The sequence below is a fragment of the Cyrtonyx montezumae genome, unplaced genomic scaffold, assembly GCF_038088225.1.
Source record: "Cyrtonyx montezumae isolate F1298 unplaced genomic scaffold, pur_monq_1.0 scaffold_30, whole genome shotgun sequence".
Classification (NCBI taxonomy): Eukaryota; Metazoa; Chordata; class Aves; order Galliformes; family Odontophoridae; genus Cyrtonyx; species Cyrtonyx montezumae.
The window spans coordinates 2,473,157-2,496,131 of NW_027072035.1; the positions used below are offsets into that span (position 1 = coordinate 2,473,157).

The 22,975-nt window shown below is 37.3% G+C and overlaps 1 protein-coding gene across 1 annotated transcript in view; it reads left to right on the forward strand.

Moving 5' to 3' along the window:
• The window catches only part of GLIS3 (GLIS family zinc finger 3), a 159,590-nt gene that overhangs the window by 115,734 nt on the left and 20,881 nt on the right, over positions 1-22,975 (forward strand). Inside the window, exons 4-6 of the mRNA XM_065744177.1 lie at positions 4,388-4,549; positions 5,917-6,027; positions 22,424-22,565. Of these exons, the coding sequence (XP_065600249.1) occupies positions 4,388-4,549; positions 5,917-6,027; positions 22,424-22,565 (415 nt within the window). The remainder of the gene's footprint in view (positions 1-4,387; positions 4,550-5,916; positions 6,028-22,423; positions 22,566-22,975) is intronic.

The following is a 22,975-nucleotide window of genomic DNA, read 5'->3' on the forward strand; positions in this document are numbered from 1 at the left end:
AATCTAAACTGTAATCGGGCAGAGATCTGAATGAAAAAGTATCATCTAGACCCTTGTTTCTTTTCCACTTGAGGTATGATTTCAAAGGATCTCTGATCTTTTCTTCCTTTCTTTTTTACTTCTAGTGAAATAGAAATAAAGATTTTGTTCTTTCCAAGATTCATAACAGCAAAATGTTTCTATACAAGTCTTCTCAGTGAGAATGTGATTTATAGTCATTCAACTCTGTGTCTGAAAATCTATTGTTTTGGCATACATTTCTTAAAATACCTGCAAGACCATTTGTTTGTTTGTTTGTTTGTGGCTCGATGAAGGGATATTTGGTTCTTTTGAGTTTACCAGTAGAAAGAAATGTTCATCTCTAGATGAATTCTATGAGATTTAGCAAGTAGAGCAGGTACAGTTTAGTTGCCACTTCAGTAGTGAACAGTTTTCACATTATGTCAACCTTGTGTTTAGAAAGCCTTGAGTATACCTCTGTTCTTAGAGGAAAATATTTTAGAAAAAATAGAGAAGAGAAAGCGGAAAGATCAGGATCATTGTCTTCCAAAAGGAAGCAGTGGAAGAGTTTCGAAATTGTTCATTCTTCCTCTAATGGGTTCTCCTCCATATTGTTTTTGAGTCTGTACCAACTGATGTGTTCAGTAATAGTTAATTTTGAAGGAACATATCAAAATATTTACCTACTCTACAATAGAAATAACTTCTAAGTCTGGAATGTCCATGCTCACTAAAACTAATGAAAACACTAGAGAGAGAGACATTTCCATAGTGAATGAGTCTCTGACACCTTTATTTCAGTGGATAAAAAATATTCAATGTGCTGTGCTTCAATTAAGTTGAAGTGTGAAGATCTCTGCAATATTTGGCATTCTACATTGATCAAGAGCACATTAAGAGCAGCCTGTAGTGAGAGTTCTAAAGTAGGTGGGCTACGTTTGCATCTTCCACCTTTACTGAAGTTTGGTGACATCTTCTGTTCATCATTTCTGTCTCATCAGAACTGACACACTGGTGTTCTCTGTGGATAGTGATCGCCCTGAGAAAGACATCTAAGTAGTTTTTTGTTATTCTTCTTTTTGTTTGCTCTTTTTTTTCTATTTACTTAAATGCATTTTTCACTTACAGCACCAGTACGTAGCTTCTTAAAATATATCTATGAGAAAACAGAAATCAGATGAAGATATTGTTTATTAGTTGCTTGTTCACACATACACTCAAAAAATTCTGTTCTTTACACAGAATCTCTTTAAGTATGAACAATACACAAAATACATACTTTCCTGTAAATCTGTTAAATACAGTAAGCCTTTTAGCTTAAAGTAGGAATTACAAAGAAGATAGAAAGCAATACAGTTCAGTCTTATTCATGGTCTGTGATATTTTTTTTGTTTACAGTTAGACTTACAACAGGCAAGTTCTTAAAACTGTAGTGGAATTTGCCTGAAATACCTGTGGTGAGGATTTTGCAGTGGAAGGAACCTATTAACTTCAACAAACTTTGGACCAAATACTAATTGACTAGTTGGGCAAGCAAGCATTAGCTAACTGTGCAATAAGCTATAATAATGTTTATGTTGTATGCAATGCATATATAAATAATTCCTCATTATTTACTGGAACAAAAATTTCCAAGACACTGTATCATTTCATAAAGTTAATTACTAAAGTAGAAATTAATCCCAGCTTTCACACGTCTTGAGGAAAGTACAGACCTCCACCTAAGCGTTCAATCACCATGTCACAAAATGTAGTCCATTCGGATAGAAATGGTTGCACTATAATGAAGCACTGCCCTGGATGCTGTGTTTTTCCCTATTTCAACACTGTAAGAGTTAAAAGCATAGCACTCATTTCACATTAAATGAACCTGAGCTTTTAAAGCTCAGCTGTGGCCTGCGGTGTCCTTGTTAGTGAGCACCTGATGTCATCATTTTGAATGATGTCTGACACTAATTATGTGTCATTCACAAGATTGCCAGTCAGAAGAGTTTTGATGAATAAAAAGCAATTTCAAAGGTTTTTATGTGAGGTCTTACTCTCAATTTTTTAAAAGCTCTTACATCTCTTGTAAAGTAGCACCCTCCTAATGCTGTTGAGGAAGGGAAAATGCTTTTTAAAAGACTATTATTAATGTTTGAAATGCATCATTCTTTTTGGAAGCCATATAAAGAACAGCTTCTACATTTGGTCTTGTAATAAATGCAAAGATGGGGAAAGATACTTAGTCCTTGTCAGAGCATCTGCCTTGGTGCTGACAGAGAACCTTCCTGGTCAGCATATCCAAATATTCAAAATTAATAGAAAAATATACAGAAAATATTACTGATTTATTTTGTCCTTTTTCTGCTAATAAATCATTTTAAAACTCTACAAGATTATGTGAGCAGTGAGAAGCACAATAAGCAGCCTGTAGTTCTTCACATTTATAGGGTCACATTTCTGTTATAAGGTCACTTTCTGTTTTTTGTCCCATGTTCACCTATATTTGGAGGGAGCAAGCATTATCAAACTATTGCTTCTCCTGGAATGGAAGAAGGACAATGCAGAAAAGCAGTATGATGAGCTGGTGGACTTTGCTGAATGATTGCAATATAAGAAGGTGTACTGTAAAACAGATAAATGAGAAGCAATACAAGCAGGAACAAAACATGCAGCTTGTATTCCACTCAATGTGAAATGTTAGCCTAGCTAACAGTATGACTGATTGGGAACTTAATATTACCAACTGTAATGAAAACCCTCTCTAAAATCTAATGACTTAAAGAATGAGGGAAAGTGAGAATTAGATGTAGATAAGTGTTCTCACCTGAATGTCTGGAATATCTCACTGGAAAAAGTACTATTACTGAAATACTGATCCTTTACTTCATATCCAATGTTAATGCAGAGGTAGTTGAAAGCAGACCAGATAAGTTATCAATGCAAAAAGAAATAAACCTAAAACTGCAGGGTTTTTTGTTTGTTTTTGTTTGTTTATTTGTTTGATTTGTTGTTTTTTTTTTTAATGTATCTATGAGGCTATGTGGCATTAGTAATGGGTAAATGTTAGTTAGCCATGGATTAGTTGGCAGTTGTTAAGATATGGCTATGTAATTTCTTTTGTACTCATTATGGAATATTTTCTAATAGTAATTTTCCCAAAATATAAGTATTTTTAATATCTTGTTTTTTCACTTTTTTTGAGGGTCTTAAAAACTAGTAATTAACATAGCAATTATTATCAGAATTAGGCCAATATTTTTCTACGCGTGCTTTTGAAAACATACATGCGCTAAGTAATGTATAATAAAAGGTATTTAAGTATTATTCTGAGAAAAGTGAAACACAGCCTGTTTCTTTTCAAGTGAGTAAAGAGAATAGGAGAAATGGTTGAAAATTCTGTATTAGAACATTAATACTGTTAGGTATCTCTGTTAAAGCTTTACTATTCTTACAAGCATTCTTACAAGAACTGCAGACTAGCTTTATATGTTGCTCAGTAGAATGTGCAACAGTTGAAACTGCTGGAATTAATTGATCTTATCTAATATAATTATAAGAGCTTACATTTCTAACAGTCATAATTGTTGAAGTCTAATTGAAATCAGGTCTAGATAAAACTACTGATTTTGAACAGAACAGATTTTTTTTTGTTTTCTTGAGGATGGAGTTTATTGTGGGAGCATGGCAGATGAAGAACAGGGTTTTTTTTTCTCACAAGCTTTGGTATCTTTGCAGATGCAGTGCTTGTGTGTAGAAATACATAGGGATTAGATTCTATTCTAATGGGCTCTAAGGATGAGCTCACTATTTTAGTACCTCATACAAACACTCACAGCAGAAAGGTAAAGAAATGTTTCAAAAGTCATTATAATACTACTGGGGTTGGTGATCATCGTTCAAGCAAACAGGTGTAAGATGATTATACAGAGGCTTGTGGACTCTTTCTTCACCTCTTGCAACAGACTCAGCAAGGCAGAGCAGGCTGATATTTTCCTTTCTGAGTTTTGTAGTTGATGTATATGTGATGTTGATACTGCGAGGTGCCTCTGTTCAGCTTAGCTGATAATTCAGCCAAAGCCTGGGCTGAGAAAATGGTGGTTTGCTCAGGCCACAGTAGTGATCCTCCCCAGAGAGGCTGGGTGGTGCCGAGCTCTGAACTGACTGGTGACTTTGGGTCTCATGATCCCCTCTGTAAAATAGCAGTAGGATATTGTTTCCTACTTCAGCCACATGCAGGGGAGAAAAATATACTCTTATATACTCTTATGTTTTAAGTGGTACAAACCCTAGTGCAATGCCAGGCCAGAGGTCCCTGGAAGTCCAGTCACCCTTCTGCTCAGTGTATGCAGTAGCACTTTCCTGTGTTTGCCATTTCTTCCAACCATCTTTTTTTCTTTTCTAGTTTGAGGGCTGCAAGAAGGCTTTTTCCAGGCTAGAAAATCTCAAGATTCACTTAAGGAGCCATACGGGTGAAAAGCCTTATCTTTGTCAGCACCCTGGCTGCCAGAAAGCATTCAGCAACTCCAGCGACCGCGCCAAGCACCAGAGGACACACCTGGACACTGTAAGGAAGAAGAAATAGCACTGTAGTTGCCTGTGCATTACTCCGTGTGCTCCTTTCAGCTGTCTTGGTGGTAGTGGGTAGCCCATAACCACAGAGATAGGAGGGAGAAGGTTGTGCTAGGGATGTTAAGTTGATTAAAAAAGCCTTATCTCCATGGGCTTTTATGAAGGTAGAGAAACATCCTCCCTCTTAAGTGATATGTAGGAAACCTGGAGTTGGTATAAAAAGACACAAATGCCATCTGTGATAATAAGTGCTATTCTCTGACAAAAATGGTTGAACTTAAGGCTGGGGCTTGTACCAAAAGTGAACAAAGAAAGAATTTTATGAATCTAAAATTTTTCATACCATAAATGGTTGCTGGTGAATTTGACTGGCAGCCAAGATTTGTTTAATAAATCTTTTGTTTCACAACAAAAAATCAGGTTTTGTCAGTGACAAACAGTTTCCAATGGGCAGAAGTCCAGAAGAGTGAGAGCAATGCCATTTCAAATAAACAGGCTGTCACAAAACTTAAGTGATGGTTTTTGGATAGTTGATGGTATGGCTGACATGTTGATCAAATGCACAAGTGTGTTTCCAGAAATACGTTGTGAAATGGCTAAATTGTGAAATAGCTACTTTTAGCAAACAATTGGACCTAGTGCTGCTCATTCAGTACTCTTTATTGTGGAACTGCAATTCTTTAGAGAAAACGAGCAGGTCAAAACAGGCAGAAGAAGATAGTTATTAAAATTTCTTTATTTAGTCATTTAGATTACTAGGGCTTTTTAAGAGAACTGTAGAAATATTATAAGACTGTCATCTCTCTGAGCTGGTATTATTAGAAAAAAATGAGTCTTAGATGCTTGACTTAATACTTTCACAATAAAACATATTTTTGATACTTCGGTATTCAGTGTTTGCACTGGTTTTTGCTTGCTCCCTCCGTAATATAGTGAACTAACACTTTTTCTTGTTCTTTTTTTCTGAAGCAGATTCTTCTATAATCCTAAACAGTCTGTCTGGGCCTTTACTGCAATTTCTTTACCTGATACACTAAAGAATGTAATTACTGATTAAGTCAAAGATTGCTCTGAGGGTGGAAGAATTGTGAGTATACTTAACAGTATTCATTGTAATGATTTTAAAAAAGAAAGGTAACAATGAAAGATGCTATAGTGAAAGATTTTCCTTTGTTCTTTCTTCCATACAAAACTTATTTTCCTCCTTTCCCTTTCTAAAAAATTTCCAAGATTTGAGCTTCTCTGAGTGTGCAACATTTTATTCTGTAGTAATGTGACTTGCAGGCTCAGAAGGAATTCTCATGAGTTAAAATAATCCATGATTTAATGTCTGCTTGTTTATCCCTTTTATTTTTGGTTTAGAAACCTTACGCATGTCAGATTCCGGGATGTACTAAACGATACACAGATCCAAGCTCACTGAGAAAACATGTGAAAGCACATTCTTCCAAAGACCAGCAAGTTAGGAAAAAGGTAAATTTTCTACTGTGCTAGCAGGTTCAAATATTATATAGAGAAGTCAGTGTTCTAATATTAGATGTATAATTCATATCAAGTGCCTTTATTGATTTCAAACTGTTGATGAGAAAAATCCTTAAGGGAAGGTAATAAAATTATCATTCTTATATAGATGGTAATACTATCTTTGACTTTTTGAGGCTGCCTGCTTTATTACTCTTTATTTGCTGACATGATGATTTATTAGTCAACGTACATGATTTTTGAAGTGATTTTTGAAAAGATAATTTTTTGTTGTTATATTTTTGACATCTGATAAATACGTGATGTTATGAAATCCAAGTTTACACTGCCCAACTCAAATGGAAAGATGGGTTTTGAGGATGGATGGGCAGTGTGGGATTCAAGCTGTACATCATTTTTATTTGTCAGGCACTTTCAAATACCAAGACATTTCACAATACTGGGTCCCTTTGAATGTCAGTTATCAGTCAACAGTTATTTGTGTGCAGAAGTGTATCTATAAAGAGCTGAACTGTGACGTAAGGGAATTATGTGGATTTTTTTTTAGCGGGTTTTTTTTTTTTTTTTTTGTATCTCACATTAATCACTGACACTATTTCATTAGTTTAGCTTATTGTGGAAAGGAAACATAAACTCTTATTTTAAAGGAAAGTGATTAGATGTTAGGAAGAATTTTTCTCAGAAAGAGTGGTTAGAAGTCACTGTCCCTGGAAGTGTTCAAGGAAAGGGTAGATGTAGTATTCCTGGACATGCTTAGTGGGCAGTACTAGTGTTAGGTGAACAGTTGGGTTGGACTAGATGATCACAGAATCACAAAATTGCAGGGGTTGGGAGGGACCTCAGGAGATCATCGAGTCCAGTCCCCCTGCTAAAGGAGATATCCTACAATAGGTCACACAGGTAGGTGTCCAGACAAGTCTTTAATGTCTCCATAGGAAACTCCATAACCTCTCTGTACAACCTGTTCCAGAACTCTGTCACTCTCACCCTAAAGAGGTTGACAGTGACCCCTATCTTAGGGATCTTTTGCATGATTCCATAATTCCATGATTCTGTGATCTTGATAATGGGGAAACTTGTATGAGTTGGTATGTGAATAGATAAACCTTTGAGATGTAACCACATATAAAAGGAGTCCTCATTAAAAATAATTACATTTAATGTATTGCTATTCATAGTGTGTAGCAAAATGTGTTATTTTATACAGCATAGAAAAAATAAGGAACAGTCTTATAAGCTGCAGTACACCAATCTGAGTAGTAAATTTTGATTCAATTGCTTGTTCTGACTAAGAAGCAAGATATAGCAGCAGAGAACTGCATTTCAGCTTGTGAAGAACTGTCCTGTAGTATTAACAAGGAGATGCCTCTGAACTTAGGAGTGCCCACCCTTGAATCAGAGACTGGGTAACCATGCACTTACTCCATGTGTTGACTACAGACAGAGCTGCTGAAGCTGGTCTGTGAGCACTGCCCTGCCTTTCTTGGGAGGGCAGTAGTGCTGCCCATCCACTGACTTTTACAGATTTTACAGGCATGTAAAGCAAATGACAAGCAAGACTGCACTGTAAGAAATATGTGTAAAATGTGTCTGTCATACTGGGCCTGAATACAAATGGTCATAGTCATAGAATGGCTTGAGTTGGATGACACTATAAAGATAATGTAGTTTTAACTACACTTCCCTGGGTAGGATAATGTTGTGGTTTTGTGGTTTTGATGCCGGTATTCCACATCAGAGCATCACCCAGCAGTGAAGGAGTTAATGCTGTGGGAGCAGCAGAGGGGCGGAGCTCCGCACCGGATGCCAGGCGGCGCTCTGCCTGGGGGCGTTCCTCTGGGCTGCCGTGGAGGTTCAGCACGTGTGCTTCCCCTGCATTTTCCTCCTCAACGTAAGCTCACAGCTTAAGGGTTGGAAATTTTATCTCTCTCTCTCTCAGTTGTTCAATTTTATTAGATTTAGTAAAGTTACCGTTCCTTCTCAGATCGTGCCGTTGTTTTCTTGTAGACCCATCTCTTCCCGCCGTTTCCCCCTCCCCCTCCCGGAGCGCGGCTCTGCTCGGGCGGCCGCGCGGCCACTGACGCAGTTTCTTTTTCTCTCCCCTCTCCCTTCTCGGTTTCCCTTGGGTCACTGTCACGGATAACACCGTGACAGATAATCACCCATCAGATCAGGCTGCCCAGGGCCTCATCCAACCTGGTCTTGATTATCTTCAGGGATGGAGCATGTACAGCTTTCCCAAGAATCTATCCCCAAGGCTCACCATCCTAACATCTAACCTAAATCTCTCCTCTTTTAGTTTAAAACCATTCTCTTTTGTCCTATTAGACCATTTTAAAAGAGTCTCCAACATTTCATAAGCTCTCTTTAAGTACTTACAGGCCGCAGTGAGCCAGAGCCTTTTCTTCCCCAGACTGAACAAGTTCAGCTCCCTCATCCTTTATTTGTAGGAGAGGTGCTTCAGCCTTCTCTGGACCCTTTCCAACAAGCCCACATCTTTCTTGTGTCCAGACCTGAACACAGTACTCCAGATAGGGTCTCACAAGGGCAGAATAGAGGAAGAAAATCACCTCCCTCTCCTTGCTGGCCACCCCTCTTCTGATGCAGCCCAGAATATCTATGGCCTTTTGGGCAGCAGGCGCTCGCTGCTGATTCACATCAAGCTTTCCATCCACCAGGATACCCAAGTCCATCTCATTATACCGTTATTTTAAGTAAAGTAATACATTAGCTTCTGCCTTTGATTGTGTCAATTTTCAACACTTTGTGGAATTTTCCTTTTAATGTTTCATTCATTATGTGTTTTTGTTCATATACCATTCTCTTTTTGTACCAAACACCTTAAATCTGGACCTGTCTGCTCCTTGCTTCAATCTCTTTGGTCACATTTTAGCCCTGTAATTGCTTATTTTTGTAACACTTTTTGATAAGGATTTATCTCTGCCATTGGTTACCTGAGATACATTAATATATGGAAAAGCAAAAAAGTCAAACCTACAAAAAAAAAAAAAAAAAAAAAACACTCCAAAGAATAAACTACATGGCATCACTTGAACAGTTGATAAAGTTTACCATTTATAATATTTACAAGGTGTAGCATAGTTACTGGACCTTTGAGAACTTATTACTGCTAACTTACACTTTGGCATTTAAAATATTTTCTGTTAGTAATAAAAATGTGAGAAACAATAAAATTTTTAAGGCAAAATTAAGATTATTTATGACTTTAATTAAAAGTGAAAAGTGGCTTAGCGTCAGAAAAGTCTTTTAAAAATGTGAATTCTTCAAAAATAACCATAAAAATTCCAAGGTGATAAAGGCACAGTGAAATAATAGTACCGACCCTGGGATCTATTCTGTTGAAAAGAAGGAAACCTTTTGCTGTCATACCTCGTTAGTCATGGATTCATTTAATATATTGTGCCTGACTGCTTTTAATCCTCCCTATAACCTCCCCCTACATGCTAAGTGACATTATTTTGGTGTTTTAAGTTGCTGGCTCTCCAAGACTGTGCAAATGTGTCTTTGATGTTGCATAGTCCTAAAATAGCAGGATAAAGTATGTTCACAACAGAAGAGACAGCTGTTTGCTGTACTAGACTCTAGTTACATAGTTTTTAGGCCATACTTTCTTGATCTATCTTCAAAGCTTTGACCCTCTCCTTGGACTCTTAAGACATGACTAAATGATGCAGTGTGATACAGATAAATATATATCTTTGAATTATTTTAAGCAATACATGTTTATAACTTATTATTTAAGGCAAAAATGCCTTTTCTGCAACCCTTGATAAGGCAGGTGATATTTCGCTTCTTTTTCCAAACTGATTTCTAGTCATCCACCAAGTGCATTCAATAGTGAGTTTCCCCAGCTAACGGGATGAAATCATGTATCCTGATAAGATTCTGGCACAAATACATCTAACATGTGCATGTTAGTAAATAGTAGATAAACTTCCATTTACTGAAGGACATGACTAAAGTGAAATGAGACCTCATCTCTACTTTAAAAAAATATGTAATTTGTAAATTTATAAACATGAGTACAGAGATATTTACAAATACTGGGAATAGATGCTTAAAATGTCTGTCACAGCATTTTAAGTATAATCAAAGAATCACATAATAGTGGGGGCCGAAATGGAACTTTCAAAATCAAGTCCAACCACCCTGCTAAAGCAGATTCTAAGAGTAGGTTGAACAGGTAAGCAACTCAGTAGCTTTGAATATCTCTGGAGAAAGTGACTTCACAACCTTTCTGGACAGCTTGTCCTGGCTCTTAGTCACTCTCAAAGGAAAGAAATTTCCATCTGTTCCAGTTTGGGTTTGTTTCTCCCTTCTCCTCTTGGCACCACTGAAAAGACTATGGCCCAATCTACTCGTCACTCATCCTTTAGATATTTATAAGAATCGATAAGATCCCCCCTCATTCAGACAGATTGTTCTCTCAGCTTTTCCTCATAAGAGAGATGCTTGAGGCCCCTAATCATCTTTGTGGCCCTCCACTGAACTCTTTGTAGGAAATCCCTGTCTTTCTTGAACTGAGAAGCCCAGAACAGAGCAGTGTACTACGGATGTGGCCAGGGCAGAGTAGAGAGGGAGGATCACCTCCCTCAACCTGCTGGCTATGCCCTTTTTAATGCATCTCAGGGCACAACTGGCCTTCTTGGACACAAGGGCACACAACTAACTCACAGCCAATGTGTTGTCCATAGGGACAGCCTGGTCCTTCTCCAAAGAACTCCTCTCCAGAAGGTCATCTCCTAACCTATCCTGATGGATGTGGTTATTCCTCCCCAAGTGTAGGACTCTACACTTGCTATTGTAGAACCTCATCAGATTCCTCTTCACCTGTCTCCCCAGCCATTTTGCTGAATGAAAGCACAGCCTTTTGGTGTGTTAGCCATTCCTCCCAGCTTTGAATCATCAGCAAATATCCTAGGGTGCATTCCATCACTTTGTCCAGGTCATTGATCAAAATGTTGAGAAAGAGTGGTCCATCAGCACCAACCCCTGGCAGCACCACTAGTTACAGACCTTTCACTAGACTATGCACTGCTGATCACAACCTTCTGAGCTCTGCCCATCAGCCAGTTCTCAGTCCACTTCAATAATCTCTATGCGCAATAATACTCAATCCCTACTCTTAAAATACATTGTTGAATTAAAAAGCAGTACTTCTTAGTTTAAAAAGGTAAAAATTACTGACTTCATCTGGAGTTCATCTTCTCATGTGGAAGCCTGAAGAAGCTCTTTCAACAGAGGGCAGTCAGTGACAGAAAACTGGACAGCACCCAAAATGAGATCTAAAGGAGTACCAATAAGAACATGAATGTACAGCATGCCCCTAGACTACAATCAATTTAAAAACCTCTTAGTCATCTTAGTCATTTTTAAAAACCTCTTATCCTCTTAGTCATTTTCTGCTTTCAACTTTGGAAGAACAGCAAACTTAAAAGATTTTTTTTAATTGAACAGTTACCGTGTAGTTCTTGTTACCAGTACCACATACTGGAAGACAAAGGCCATGTGAATTTCAAAGGGATCAAGGTATTTCTGTGGATAATGAGGGTATTCATGGTTCTAAAGGCAGGGTTAAAAATAAACACTAGTTTTGCAAAGGATATCGTACTTTAAGTAAGCATTAAGCAAAATAGAGTAGGGAAAAGATTGATTGTTCTTTACAGATAATTTGCACGTCGTGACTCTTTCCTCTAAAATGCTAGCAACCAGTGAACGCTGTACATAAGTTAAAGCAGTCCAAGTGGATCTTAAACTTGATCTGGAAGAAGTGTATGCTTATAAATTGCTATTTAAAAATAACCTTCAGTCTTCCTTGCCTCAATTTATGTATTTTCCTGCCTTCTTAGATTTCTCATTCCATTTTTTGTAACCCTTTTCTTTTTTCATTTCCTTTCGTATTCTGTCTCCCAGATTTGTAGCTCTGGTTCTTTAGGATATACAGCCCAAGCTGAACATTGTAGGTAGCTTAAATGCATATGCTATGGTAAGACCAATCACAGTACTTATAGTCCAGGCACTACTATATTTTCTCATCTGTCACTGTTTTTCTTTCCTTCTTTTTTTTTTTCTTTTTCTGTATTCTGAGTTCAACTAACTTGTTAGTTGAGAAAGCATATTGGTACAAAATGAGAAAGCCCACTAAAATGCATGGCATATTTGCTAATCTTTATCTAGATTGGACCCATATTTATTAGGGATTTCATGAGCCATTTACCTTTTCTTTCCCCTTTGCATCAATAATTACCTAACAGCTGTTCAGCTTTTTCAATCTTTTATGTGTTTTCAGGCAAATCAGTTTGATGATTTTTGTCTTTCCAGGAAATTATTTCCAAAAAGGAGAGGGAGACTGTTTTTAGCTGTCACTTCTTGAATTAGAATCTTAAATGTAAAAAGGCTGCAATAGCTTGTTCCTCCTACCCAGCGGCAAATATGCGGCATTTTTTGAATAGAAAAATTAATCTTTTGAAATTACTATTTAATTTCTACTTTCAAAAATACAGTAAAAACAGTACAGTTTGGCTGAAGTGCAGAAAATCAGAAGGAGAGGGTAAGAAAATATAAGGATGAGTGAGACAGTTATTGCTTTAGCTCATCTTTGTATAATTTCTTATTCTTACAAAATACTAAAAGCTGTTTCCTCACTTTGTAAAAAGAGAGAACTGTTTATGTACTGATGCTTTTTGTTTTGATTAGGGACTGGTTTTGAAAATTGCTGTTTCTGGTAGAAATAGCATCTACACTAAATTTGAAATTAATCATTATTTTATATTTGCAGTTTTTATTTGTAGGACCAATTTATTAAGTAATGCTGGAGTGTAGAGTTTTGCTCTGCTATCACAACAGTGTTCCGTAATTGTGTTTTTTGTCATGCATTGACATCTTTAAGTAGTCAGAAAAGTATATGACAAGTAAACTTACTTTCAGTTTATTTCACTTTGTGTTTTCAGCTAACAGCAAATAATCTGTCAGTTGATTATACTGTGTTTGTAAATATGAATCCATAGATTCATAGATACATTAGGTTGGAAAGGACCTACAAGATCATCTAGTCCAACCATCCTCCTATCACCATCCCTACCCAACTACTAAATCAAATCCCTTAGCACCTCATCTAAACAATGCTTGAACAGCGCTAGGGATGGTGCCTCAACCACCTCCCCAGGCAGGCCATTCCAGTGCCTGACCACTCTTTCAGAAAAAAAAAGTTTCCTCAAATCTAATCTAAATCTTCCCTGGCCATTCCCTCTCATCCTGTCATTAGTTATCTGGGAGAAGAGGCTGACCCCCCTCCTCACCACAACCCCCCTTCAGGAAGTGGTAGAGTGCAATAAGGTCTCCTCTGAGCCTCCTTTTCTCCAGACTAAACAATCCCAGCTCCCTCAGCCACTCCTCATAAGACTTGTGCTCCAGACCCCTCACCAGTTTTGTTGCCCTTCTCTGAACACGCTCCAGGGCCTCAATGTCCTTCTTGTAGTGAGGGGCCCAAAACTGAACACAGTACTCGAGGTGCGGCCGCACCAGAGCTGAGTACAGGGGGATGATCACCTCCCTGCTCCTGCTGGCTACACTATTTCTAATACAGGCCAGGATGCCATTGGCCTTCTTGGCCACCTGGGCACACTGCCAGCTCATACTTAGCTGGGCATCAACCAACACCCCCAGGTCCATTTCCTCTCTACATTCTTCAAGCCATTCTGCCCCAAGCCTATAGCATTGCATGGGGTTATTGTGGCCAAAGTGCAGGTCCCAGCATTTGGCCTTATTGAACCTCATCCCATTGAGCTCAGCCCAGTTGTTCAGCCTATCCAGATCCCTCTGAAGGGCCTCCCTACCCTCAGGCAGATCAACACATCCTCCCAACTTGGTGTCGTCTGCAAACTTTCTGAGAGTACACTCAATCCCCTTGTCTAGGTCATCAATAAAGATATTAAACAAGATGGGCCTCAATACTGACCCTTGGGAGACACCACTCGTAATGGGACGCCAGTTGGACTTAACTCTATTAGCCACATGATCAATTGCTCTCTTAGGTAGTGAAGCTTTTTACTGAAACTAATGAGATTATACAGCATGATCAGCAAGATTCAGAACCTGTACTATTAGCTATGAAGTGATTTAAAACCAGTATGAAACGCAAATACGTGCCCTCCAAGAAGACCTATTTTGGAAGTGAAGACTGTCACATTTTTTTTACTTGCACAAGATCAGGAACGTGATATCCCTAACATAATTTATTTCATACAACTGTACCATGAAAAACGCTTGCTATCTCTGCAATGTCTTATCAAAGAAATCTATATTTTTAAAACTAAATACTTTATTCACTTTCAAATACTGAAGCAAAGTCCCTGTTGAAGGAAGAGACCTTCTACTGACTGTATGTAGATCATATAATAAAGATTTGTCTGAGGTCTTCTTAAAGTCATTCTCTTCAGATAGCTGGATTTTCAAACAGACAAGAAGATTTTTGAAAATGGCAAGAAGTTTGCTTTGATTTCTTACTGCTGATTGGCAAGAGCAAGATCAGTTTGAACGCATCTGTCTTACTGTCTGAACAGTGTGAAGACTTCGGTTTTAGTTACAGGTTTTGTTTTATTCATAATTATACCAGTGAGCCAAAGTTGTCACGTTCTTTAAACCAGCATGTTGATCCAAAAAAAAAAAAAAAGATTTAAAAGAATGTTTCAATTAAATGAAATGGTAATATATAGAATACAACTGCTCAGTTGCATCTTTGTGGGGAAAATGGACAGGGAAGAGGAAGAGGGAGAGGGAGAGGGAGAGGGAGAGAAGGAGGGAGAGAAGGAGGGAGAGAAGGAGGGAAGCAGTGCAGATAAACAGGACCAGCTACAGAGAATGTAAAACCTCTCTGGGCTTCTCAGCCTGGACCTTGATTATACCGAATGCTGTCACCTTTCAACTAATCAGTCTTAGAGTATTTGGCAGTTTTAACCGTGCCCATGCTGTGTTTGTGCACTTAAATTATTTACAAATCAGATAACGTTACACAAACAAACTGTGAGATAGTGAATGCTTAACCTGCATCATCTTAGCTGATTCAAGTGGGTCTTGGGGAAAGTATGCATGGATTCAGCTGACCAGATAGCTTCACCAGATTCTTAGTATTGTAAGTCATGCTCCTAGGTTTCTACTGGGTTTCTCAGTACTACCCAGAGGAGCAGTACAGCTAAAGCATGCACTGTCTTGTCCTAACTATACACTTTTTCTCCTAAATTACTTGTTTTTCACTCAATCTAACACAGCAGTTTATCTTGTATATATTTTCCTGACTTCTTCCAGGGTAGAATTTAGCACTTGTGCCAGAAAGCAAATAGCACAAAGGAATAACTTTGAGAAACAGTCCAAAGGACATTTGTGAAAGTTGTCTGCCCTCAGTGTAGATGTTTTATGAATTGTGCTACCTGTGGTATAGTTATCACATCACTAAGGAATTAAAAGGACTCAGGAGACAGAGATCTATCTAGAACAGTCTTGCACTTCAGGCTTGGCTCATTTCTAACAAATAATCTTTCTTTTTTTAACAGATAGGTCAGTTGTGTAATGCTAGCTTGTTTTGGAGAGCCATCACAACGTTCTCACAATAAAGAAGATTTTCTACAAGATTTACTACTGTACTGACATATGATTGGAAGAAAACCTTGTCAGGTGTTACTGCCCTTAGGAAGGGAACAGGCAATCAGGATTTCTCCTGCTGCTCTTCATACATAATTTCTTGCAGAAATAGAAAATAAATACAAAGTTTTGTGGTTCTTTTTTGCTAATATTTTTATTTAATTTTTGCAACAGATTTTCTTTCGTTCAGTCTCCGTTAATTTCTCAGTGTTTGAACTGATTTCTTTCCTAAGCCAAAGAAGACAGTGCTTAATGTAAGTCTTCTGGAATTAAAGTCCATTTTCTTTTCTCTTTCTAAATAATTTATGAAGAAAGGAGAGTTATGGCATTACATACTTGGAATTTCAGCAGGCTGTTAGAGCATTATGGCAGTTACTTGCACCATTGTTCATTCTGTGACTATATTAATCTGGAGAAACTGCTCAGTCTATGAACACCTGTCTCTTGGAGGGCAAAAAGCTTCTGTCCAGGTCCTACAGTATAAGTCTAGTAAGTTTCTGCATCTTTCGGATTTCAGTTACAATTTTCGATCTCTAAGTTCAGTTTTCACTGGTAAAAGTGCATAAGGGAGAGAACAGAGAGAAGGGGTAGTAAATCTATTTTCTCGCTTTTAAAGCAGTTAAACGTAAGGATATTTTCCCTTATTTGTTCTCTTTGAAGGCAACTTAAAGGATGTTATTAATTCAAAAAGAAGCATATTCAGGGGCTAAGGTTCAGTGAGCAGTGCCCGTGGCAACTAAGAAACTATTCTGAAGAAAAAAATGCAGTAAATAGTAAGTGTTTTAATCCTCAACTTTAATCCCTTTACTTCCTGTTTTCAAAATGAAATATAAATCAGGCACCATGGAGTGCAGCAGTTTCTCTTGAAAGGGATGCTGGCAAAAAAAGTGAATAAATAAAATAAAAGAGGATTAGAAATAAGCAGTGGTGTTTAAGGAATTTACCCACACTATTTATTGGAAAAATTTGGAGACCACAAGTGACCAATTCTTTTTAGCATGGTCATTGCAAAACACAGACCTTAAAAGTAGTGGAGAACTTACTATGGCTGTTGCTGTTTCCTCAGATGCTATAGTTGGATAAGCAAGTCTTATCTTGCAAGAAGGTTCTGTCCTGTGCATGTGTTTTGGCAGTGATTTCTGAAGAGCTCTGTTCTCTAAAGAGCTGGAAACATTGAAAATATCCAGTGTTTTTTACCATGCTCTTGTGACTATGGCAGTTGTTACAGAGTCACAGAATGGTTACGGTCGGACAGAACCTCTGGAGGTCATCCATTCCAACACCTCTGCTCAAGAAAGGACACATAGAGTAGATGGTCCCTGATCATGTTCCTTCAAATTTTGAAGATCTCCAAGGAGAATCCACAACCTTTCTGAGCAACCTGTGCCAATGCTCCATCTCTTGTACAGTAAAGAAGTGCTTCCTCATGTTCAGATGGAACGTATCGTGTTCCAATGTGTGCTTGTTCAGGTATTTACACACTGATGAGGTCCTAGATCCTTTTCTGCAGAGTTGCTGTCCAGCTGGGTCACCCCTGGCATGTCCTGGTGCCTATGGTTGGTGATTGATTCCTTCACAAGTATAGGATTTTGCACTTTTCCTTGTTGAACATCATGAAATTTTTGGCCCATCTCTAGTCTGCCAGCGGTTCCTCTAAATAGGAGCACAACTCACTGGTGAGTCATCTACTCCGCTGAGTTTTGTATCCTTTACAAATCAACTGGTGGTGCACTTTAACTTGTCATCCAGATCATTAATGATGCAGCTAAGCAGCACTGGACTTAGTAGTGACCTTGGGGCTTCTCATTATTGTGCTCCAAGTGTACATTACACCACTATTACCATCCAGGTCCAGCCATTCATCTGGTTTTCAATCCACCTCATTGTTTTCTCTATGAGGATCTTTGGTTGGACAAAGGATCAAAGGCCTTACTGAAGTCTAGGAATACAACATATGCTGCTGCTCTGTTGACTTATGATTTCATTGCAAGTTTTTTCCTGCTTTTTGAATGGCAAAACTCATCTTTATGTTACTGTTCACAAAAAAAAAAAAAAAAGCCATAGACTTATAACAGAAAGAAAAAGAGGATTAATAGGAATGGCCATAGGTATGAAGTAGGTAGCACTTCTAATAATGTAATTTTGTGTTTTCAAGTCTGATGTGGGGAAGGGGTAGAGATAATGTGTGTCTGCATTCATACATGCGTCTCTGTGGATTTTTCCAGTTCTATGATTTGAGTGAGAAAGAAAAAAAGCAATATCTGGGTAAATGTGAACTTCTCTGTGACAAGTACACTTAGCAGCTTTCTGTGTGAAAAGATAGTACATGAAGTAGGGCAAACGAATAACCAATTTTCAGCAGAGCTATAACCAACACAGCTTTCTTGTCTCAGAAAATGACCACTTACATCTCACTCAAACTGTGCTTCCCTTCCCTCAAGTAAGATTGTCAATTTCTTTTTTTTTTTTTTTTGTAGTTTCCCTTATGATGTATTCCAGCTGCATTGTTTTTTCCTTAGAACAATGGGTTTTGTGTTCTGTATCATTTTCATGAGGATATAACTCAAACTGTTTCACAGATAAGAATTATACCACTCCATAAAAAGCTTACTGTTTAAAGACTAGCAAAGGTAGAATTCATTTCATTAATACCCATGTTAATGTAACAGTGTTCTTCTCTTCTAATGCTATTTCAAAATAAGAATTTCTTATTGACTTAAAATTTTTCATAGTTGACTGTCTGGACTTCAGGTGCTTTTGATTTTCAGTGTGAGAGACTGAAAAAAATGTTAGTGGTATATTTTCTCAAATTAAGGTAGATTACAAAGATGGAAGCTATAGTTGCTTTCAAACTCAGTGTTTGTTTTAAAACTTCTAGGGGAGCAAAAGTAATTCTTCTACAGGACTTAACATCACTACACACATAGGGGAGCTTAATTTCATTTTTATTCTGTTTTCCTGGCCTAACATTTAACTGCAGGAACAGATAAGAATATAGTGTATGCATATCTGAGAGCTGTGGTAGAAGATTACAATAGTGTTATAACTTTCTAGAACTTGCCAACATAATAACCTGAGTTAACAGCGAACTGAGGAATCCTTTCTTTCTGTAGTGCCTCTTTCCTCCAAGATGTCTTTAGCCTCCAGATGCAAGTACAGGTGACACCTAGCAAGTATGAACTCGTGCTGTCTGTTGTCAACAAGGATTAGTTTTGTGCAGGAAAATATTGGACCTTGATGTTGATCTTCATGAGTAAAAATATGATTTAGCAAGGAAACCTTTAATAGATGTAGACACTCTCACGTAGCATAGCTTCATCTTGAACTTTTATTTTTCAGAGGTCATGTCTGTATGCTGTCAACATGATGATGGTAAAAAGATAAATTTGACTCTGCCCAGGGAAAAAGTAATCTTCTGTCTACTTTTTTATAAACATTGATAAAACAGGTCTCTCAATGTTGACAGATCGTGCTTCTTTTTCCTACTGCCAACTCAACTTATGGAAAAGAAAGATGTATGTAAAAGGCTACTTGCTTATTCTCTGCTTGACAAATAGTGCTTAGTAAACTTGTAATTTAATAAATTTAATAACTAAGATATCTCTTATATGTAACTATGTAATGAAAGCAAAACCACATCTGCAAAGCTTTGATGTGTGTGTGAAGCAATTCCTTACAATGAAATAAATCAGTATTCAGTAGTTGTGGTTTTTGATGATTTGTTTTTTGTTTTTGCTTTTTTACTTCTGTTGTTTTCTTTTCTTTTGTTTTTAATAAAGCAGACAGATATAATTCGCATTGAATGAACGGCATGTAACCAATGTCTCCCTTATGTGTGGAAATTCTGTACTTGGTGAACAGAATTCTTAGAGTTATTAAACCTACTTTCCCCTCAGTGAGATTTAAAACACTGATTTGATGACATAACTGGCTTATTTGAGTGACTGGAGGAGCCTAGTCTTTACTGAAGAATTATGAAAGTTAATGAGAGTACACCAAGACACCAGCTTTAATATTACAGAGGTCCTATCTTATGTGGTTCAGATACACTAATCATGCTTGAAAAATCCAGAACTGCACCTCTTTCAAACTAAGTGTGCTCATAAACATGTTTTCTTTGATGACATTAGATTCCTACTGAAGAGGAATAAAGCTGAAGAAATGAGTCAGGTTATACAAAAACTGGCAGATCTCAGATAATAAGCAATTTGTTTAGAGAATATATTAAAGAAATGATGATTTATTTTAAGAAGTCATTTTCCCTTGAAGTATATCATGCTTTGAACTGACATCTTGTCTCTGATCTTGGACTCAAATATTACACTGAACAGTGAAGAATGTAGAACCTTACTCTCTTCTAATTATTTCTGCTTGTGTCACTTAGTATTGTGTAATTATTTAGTCATAGCTAAAATGTTAGTAGAAAGTAGAACATCAATCCAGTGTTCTGAAAGGTGAAAAATGTTATTAGTTGATTATCACAGGAGTAAAAAATTGGCAAATTATAACTGACAGTAATCTGTGTATTAGAAAAAAATTGTCATATTTCCTATTAGGAAGTCAACCATTCCCATACAATAGGCGTAGTGGCTCAGAATTCTATAAAACTTGTCAACTCTTCCTGCAACTGAGCTATTAGAGATGAAAAATAATCATTTAGAACAAGTATTCCATACAGGGAAGTTACTGGTGAGATGAGTGGTTAATTTTTAACTTGCACTTTGGCCAGGCATAATTTTGGGCTATGCAGTATACTGAAAATCTCTGTGCTTAGCATGGCAGAATTTTCATTTACTAATTTCGCCATTCATCAAGATAAATTTTAATGTCACAGTTCTTACAAATAGATTGGCAACATTTTAGTCACAGTGTGATTGTATGGGTGCTCATTTATATGATCAAATGGGACATTTGGTATTATGCCAAGAATTTTGTGTTGGGATACAATTTGCATAGAAGTCAGAGAGAGTGTCAACTGTCTTTTACAGCTGTTTAATGGCTCTACAGTCCAAACTGCAAACAAAATTATTGTCTTTGAAACAGGGAAAGAAACAGACCGCAGCAGTTTGGTCAATTATTATCTCACCTATGTAATAAATTTATTTATTTGTTTGTTTGTTTAATTGAAGACAAAGTTTTATGGATGCAGTGTATGGTTGGCTGATTTCTGTATTTTTTAACCAATGCGTCTTTTCATTGGTTTTTCTGTGTTTATTTGCACAATAAATAAGAAATAAAGCTCAGATTTTCTTTACAGAAAGAGTTGTTAAGCACTGGAATAGGCTCCCCAGAGAGGTGGTTGAGTCATCATCCCTGGATGTGCTTAAAAACCATTAGAATGTGGTGCTCAGGGACATGATTTAGTGGTGGGTTGTTAGGGTAGTATGGTTAGGTCGTGCTTGGACTTGATGATCTTTAAAGTCTTTTCCAACCTGAGTGATTCTATCATTCTATGTTTTCCCTGCCATTAACAAAATATGAAGATTCGATTAAAACTTTTTGTTAAAAGTTTTTGCTAAAATATGAAAAAATCATTTACTGAAGTAGAGGATTTTTCTACCCTGGATGTATTTATAGGACAAAATGATCATCTTGATCAACCATAGTTGAATTAGAACTTGTTTTTTATAGTTTATCTCACTCCAAGGAGACCATAGATTCTGCCAGCCTTGTTAATGTTGCAGTCTGATTCCACAAATGAAATATCTCCAGAAACAGAAGCCAAGCATTAGATGGCAGAAGAAATAGGAATCTGCAATCACAGCATGATTACTGTATCTCGTTAGAGAAAATAATAATGGTGTAGAGTGGAGCTTTCCAGAAATCGTGTGTAGCTTGGGAAGCAGGTGTGATTTTCTGGCTGCTTTGGCCACAGCATTGCTTACCCAGTCTGCTAAGCAGGAGAGAGAACATTTCTGATGGTCTACCATTCCCGATGGTGCAACAGTAATTATTCTAAATAGCAACTCACATACATACTGAGCAGTGAAAGAGAGTGAAGTTATTCCCAGCAACTATTATTAACCAACATGGTTTTATAGTGTACTTGATAGTACATTTAGTGTCACTTTGTCTGTACATGTATCAGTCAATGTAACACCCATCTCTTGCTCAGGATATTTCATTATATGCATGTTAAGTACATATATTTTCCTTCTAAAAATTGTGTATTGTAATATGCAGTACATGCATGTTCGTACATGTTTGTACATGTAAGTTTAGAGCATCTGTATTTCCAGCTCTTGTGGTTGTAAATATGAATTGACAGTGATCTCTGCTTTTTAGATAGATAGAAATATCTTCAGAATTCAGATCACAGCTGTCTTCCAGTATTTGTTTCACTACTTTTGTTTGCTTTTGTTGTTGATCTTTTTGTTGTTGTTGTTGTTGACTTATGTAAGCATTCATATTGGCTACTGGACAAGACAGAAAATTTATGTCTGTATAGTCCGTCATGATAGATTTATTCCCAACTTTCACAAGCCTGAAACAAATTTCCTAAATAATGCAAAATAGGCTTACATACATTTGCTTGTTGCTTTTATAATGCTAGTAACTTGTGTGTAAGAATTTTGCTCACACGTCATCCATAATGAACATCATCCAGTTGTACAAAATTGATTACTTTCTTACTCATCAATATAAAAACCAAAAAGTCACAAACAAGCAAATTCCTCATTACTATTTATCTGTCGTATTGGTTTCTTGTTTCTTATCTCTTGTGTTGCAGTTGCGATCAAGCTCAGAGCTTGGACAGGACATCCTGAATGACTGCCTCACAATCCAGCCCATCCAGACAGCACCATCACCACACAATGCTGCAGATAATGCATTGGGACAGTCTCCAGAGCCTGCTCATGACATTTACCCAGGTATAGAAAGACAAGAAAAAGTTATATTACTGCTTGCTTGGGATTAGGGATTATTTTACAGAGTACTCTAAAATTCATGTCTAACTTATGAGAAGTACAGAACCTGCAAAGTATTACAAGCCAGTGTAAAACAGGTTTTAATACCTGTCTTTTTGATAGGAAGAGGGAAAATTCTAATTTTGACCCTGAAAAGACCAATCACAGTATTTCTTTCTTCTAGGCATTCTGCTAGCGATTCACTTCACCATAGAATCATAGAATGGCTTGGGTTGGAAGGGGTCTTAAAGGTAATCTACTTTCAATCACTGGGCAGAATTTCCACCCAGTAGATCTGGTTGCCCACTTCTACAAATGTCCACTTGTAGGCAGCTTGAATCATTGAATTCATCAGGATTTAAGGAAAGTATTTT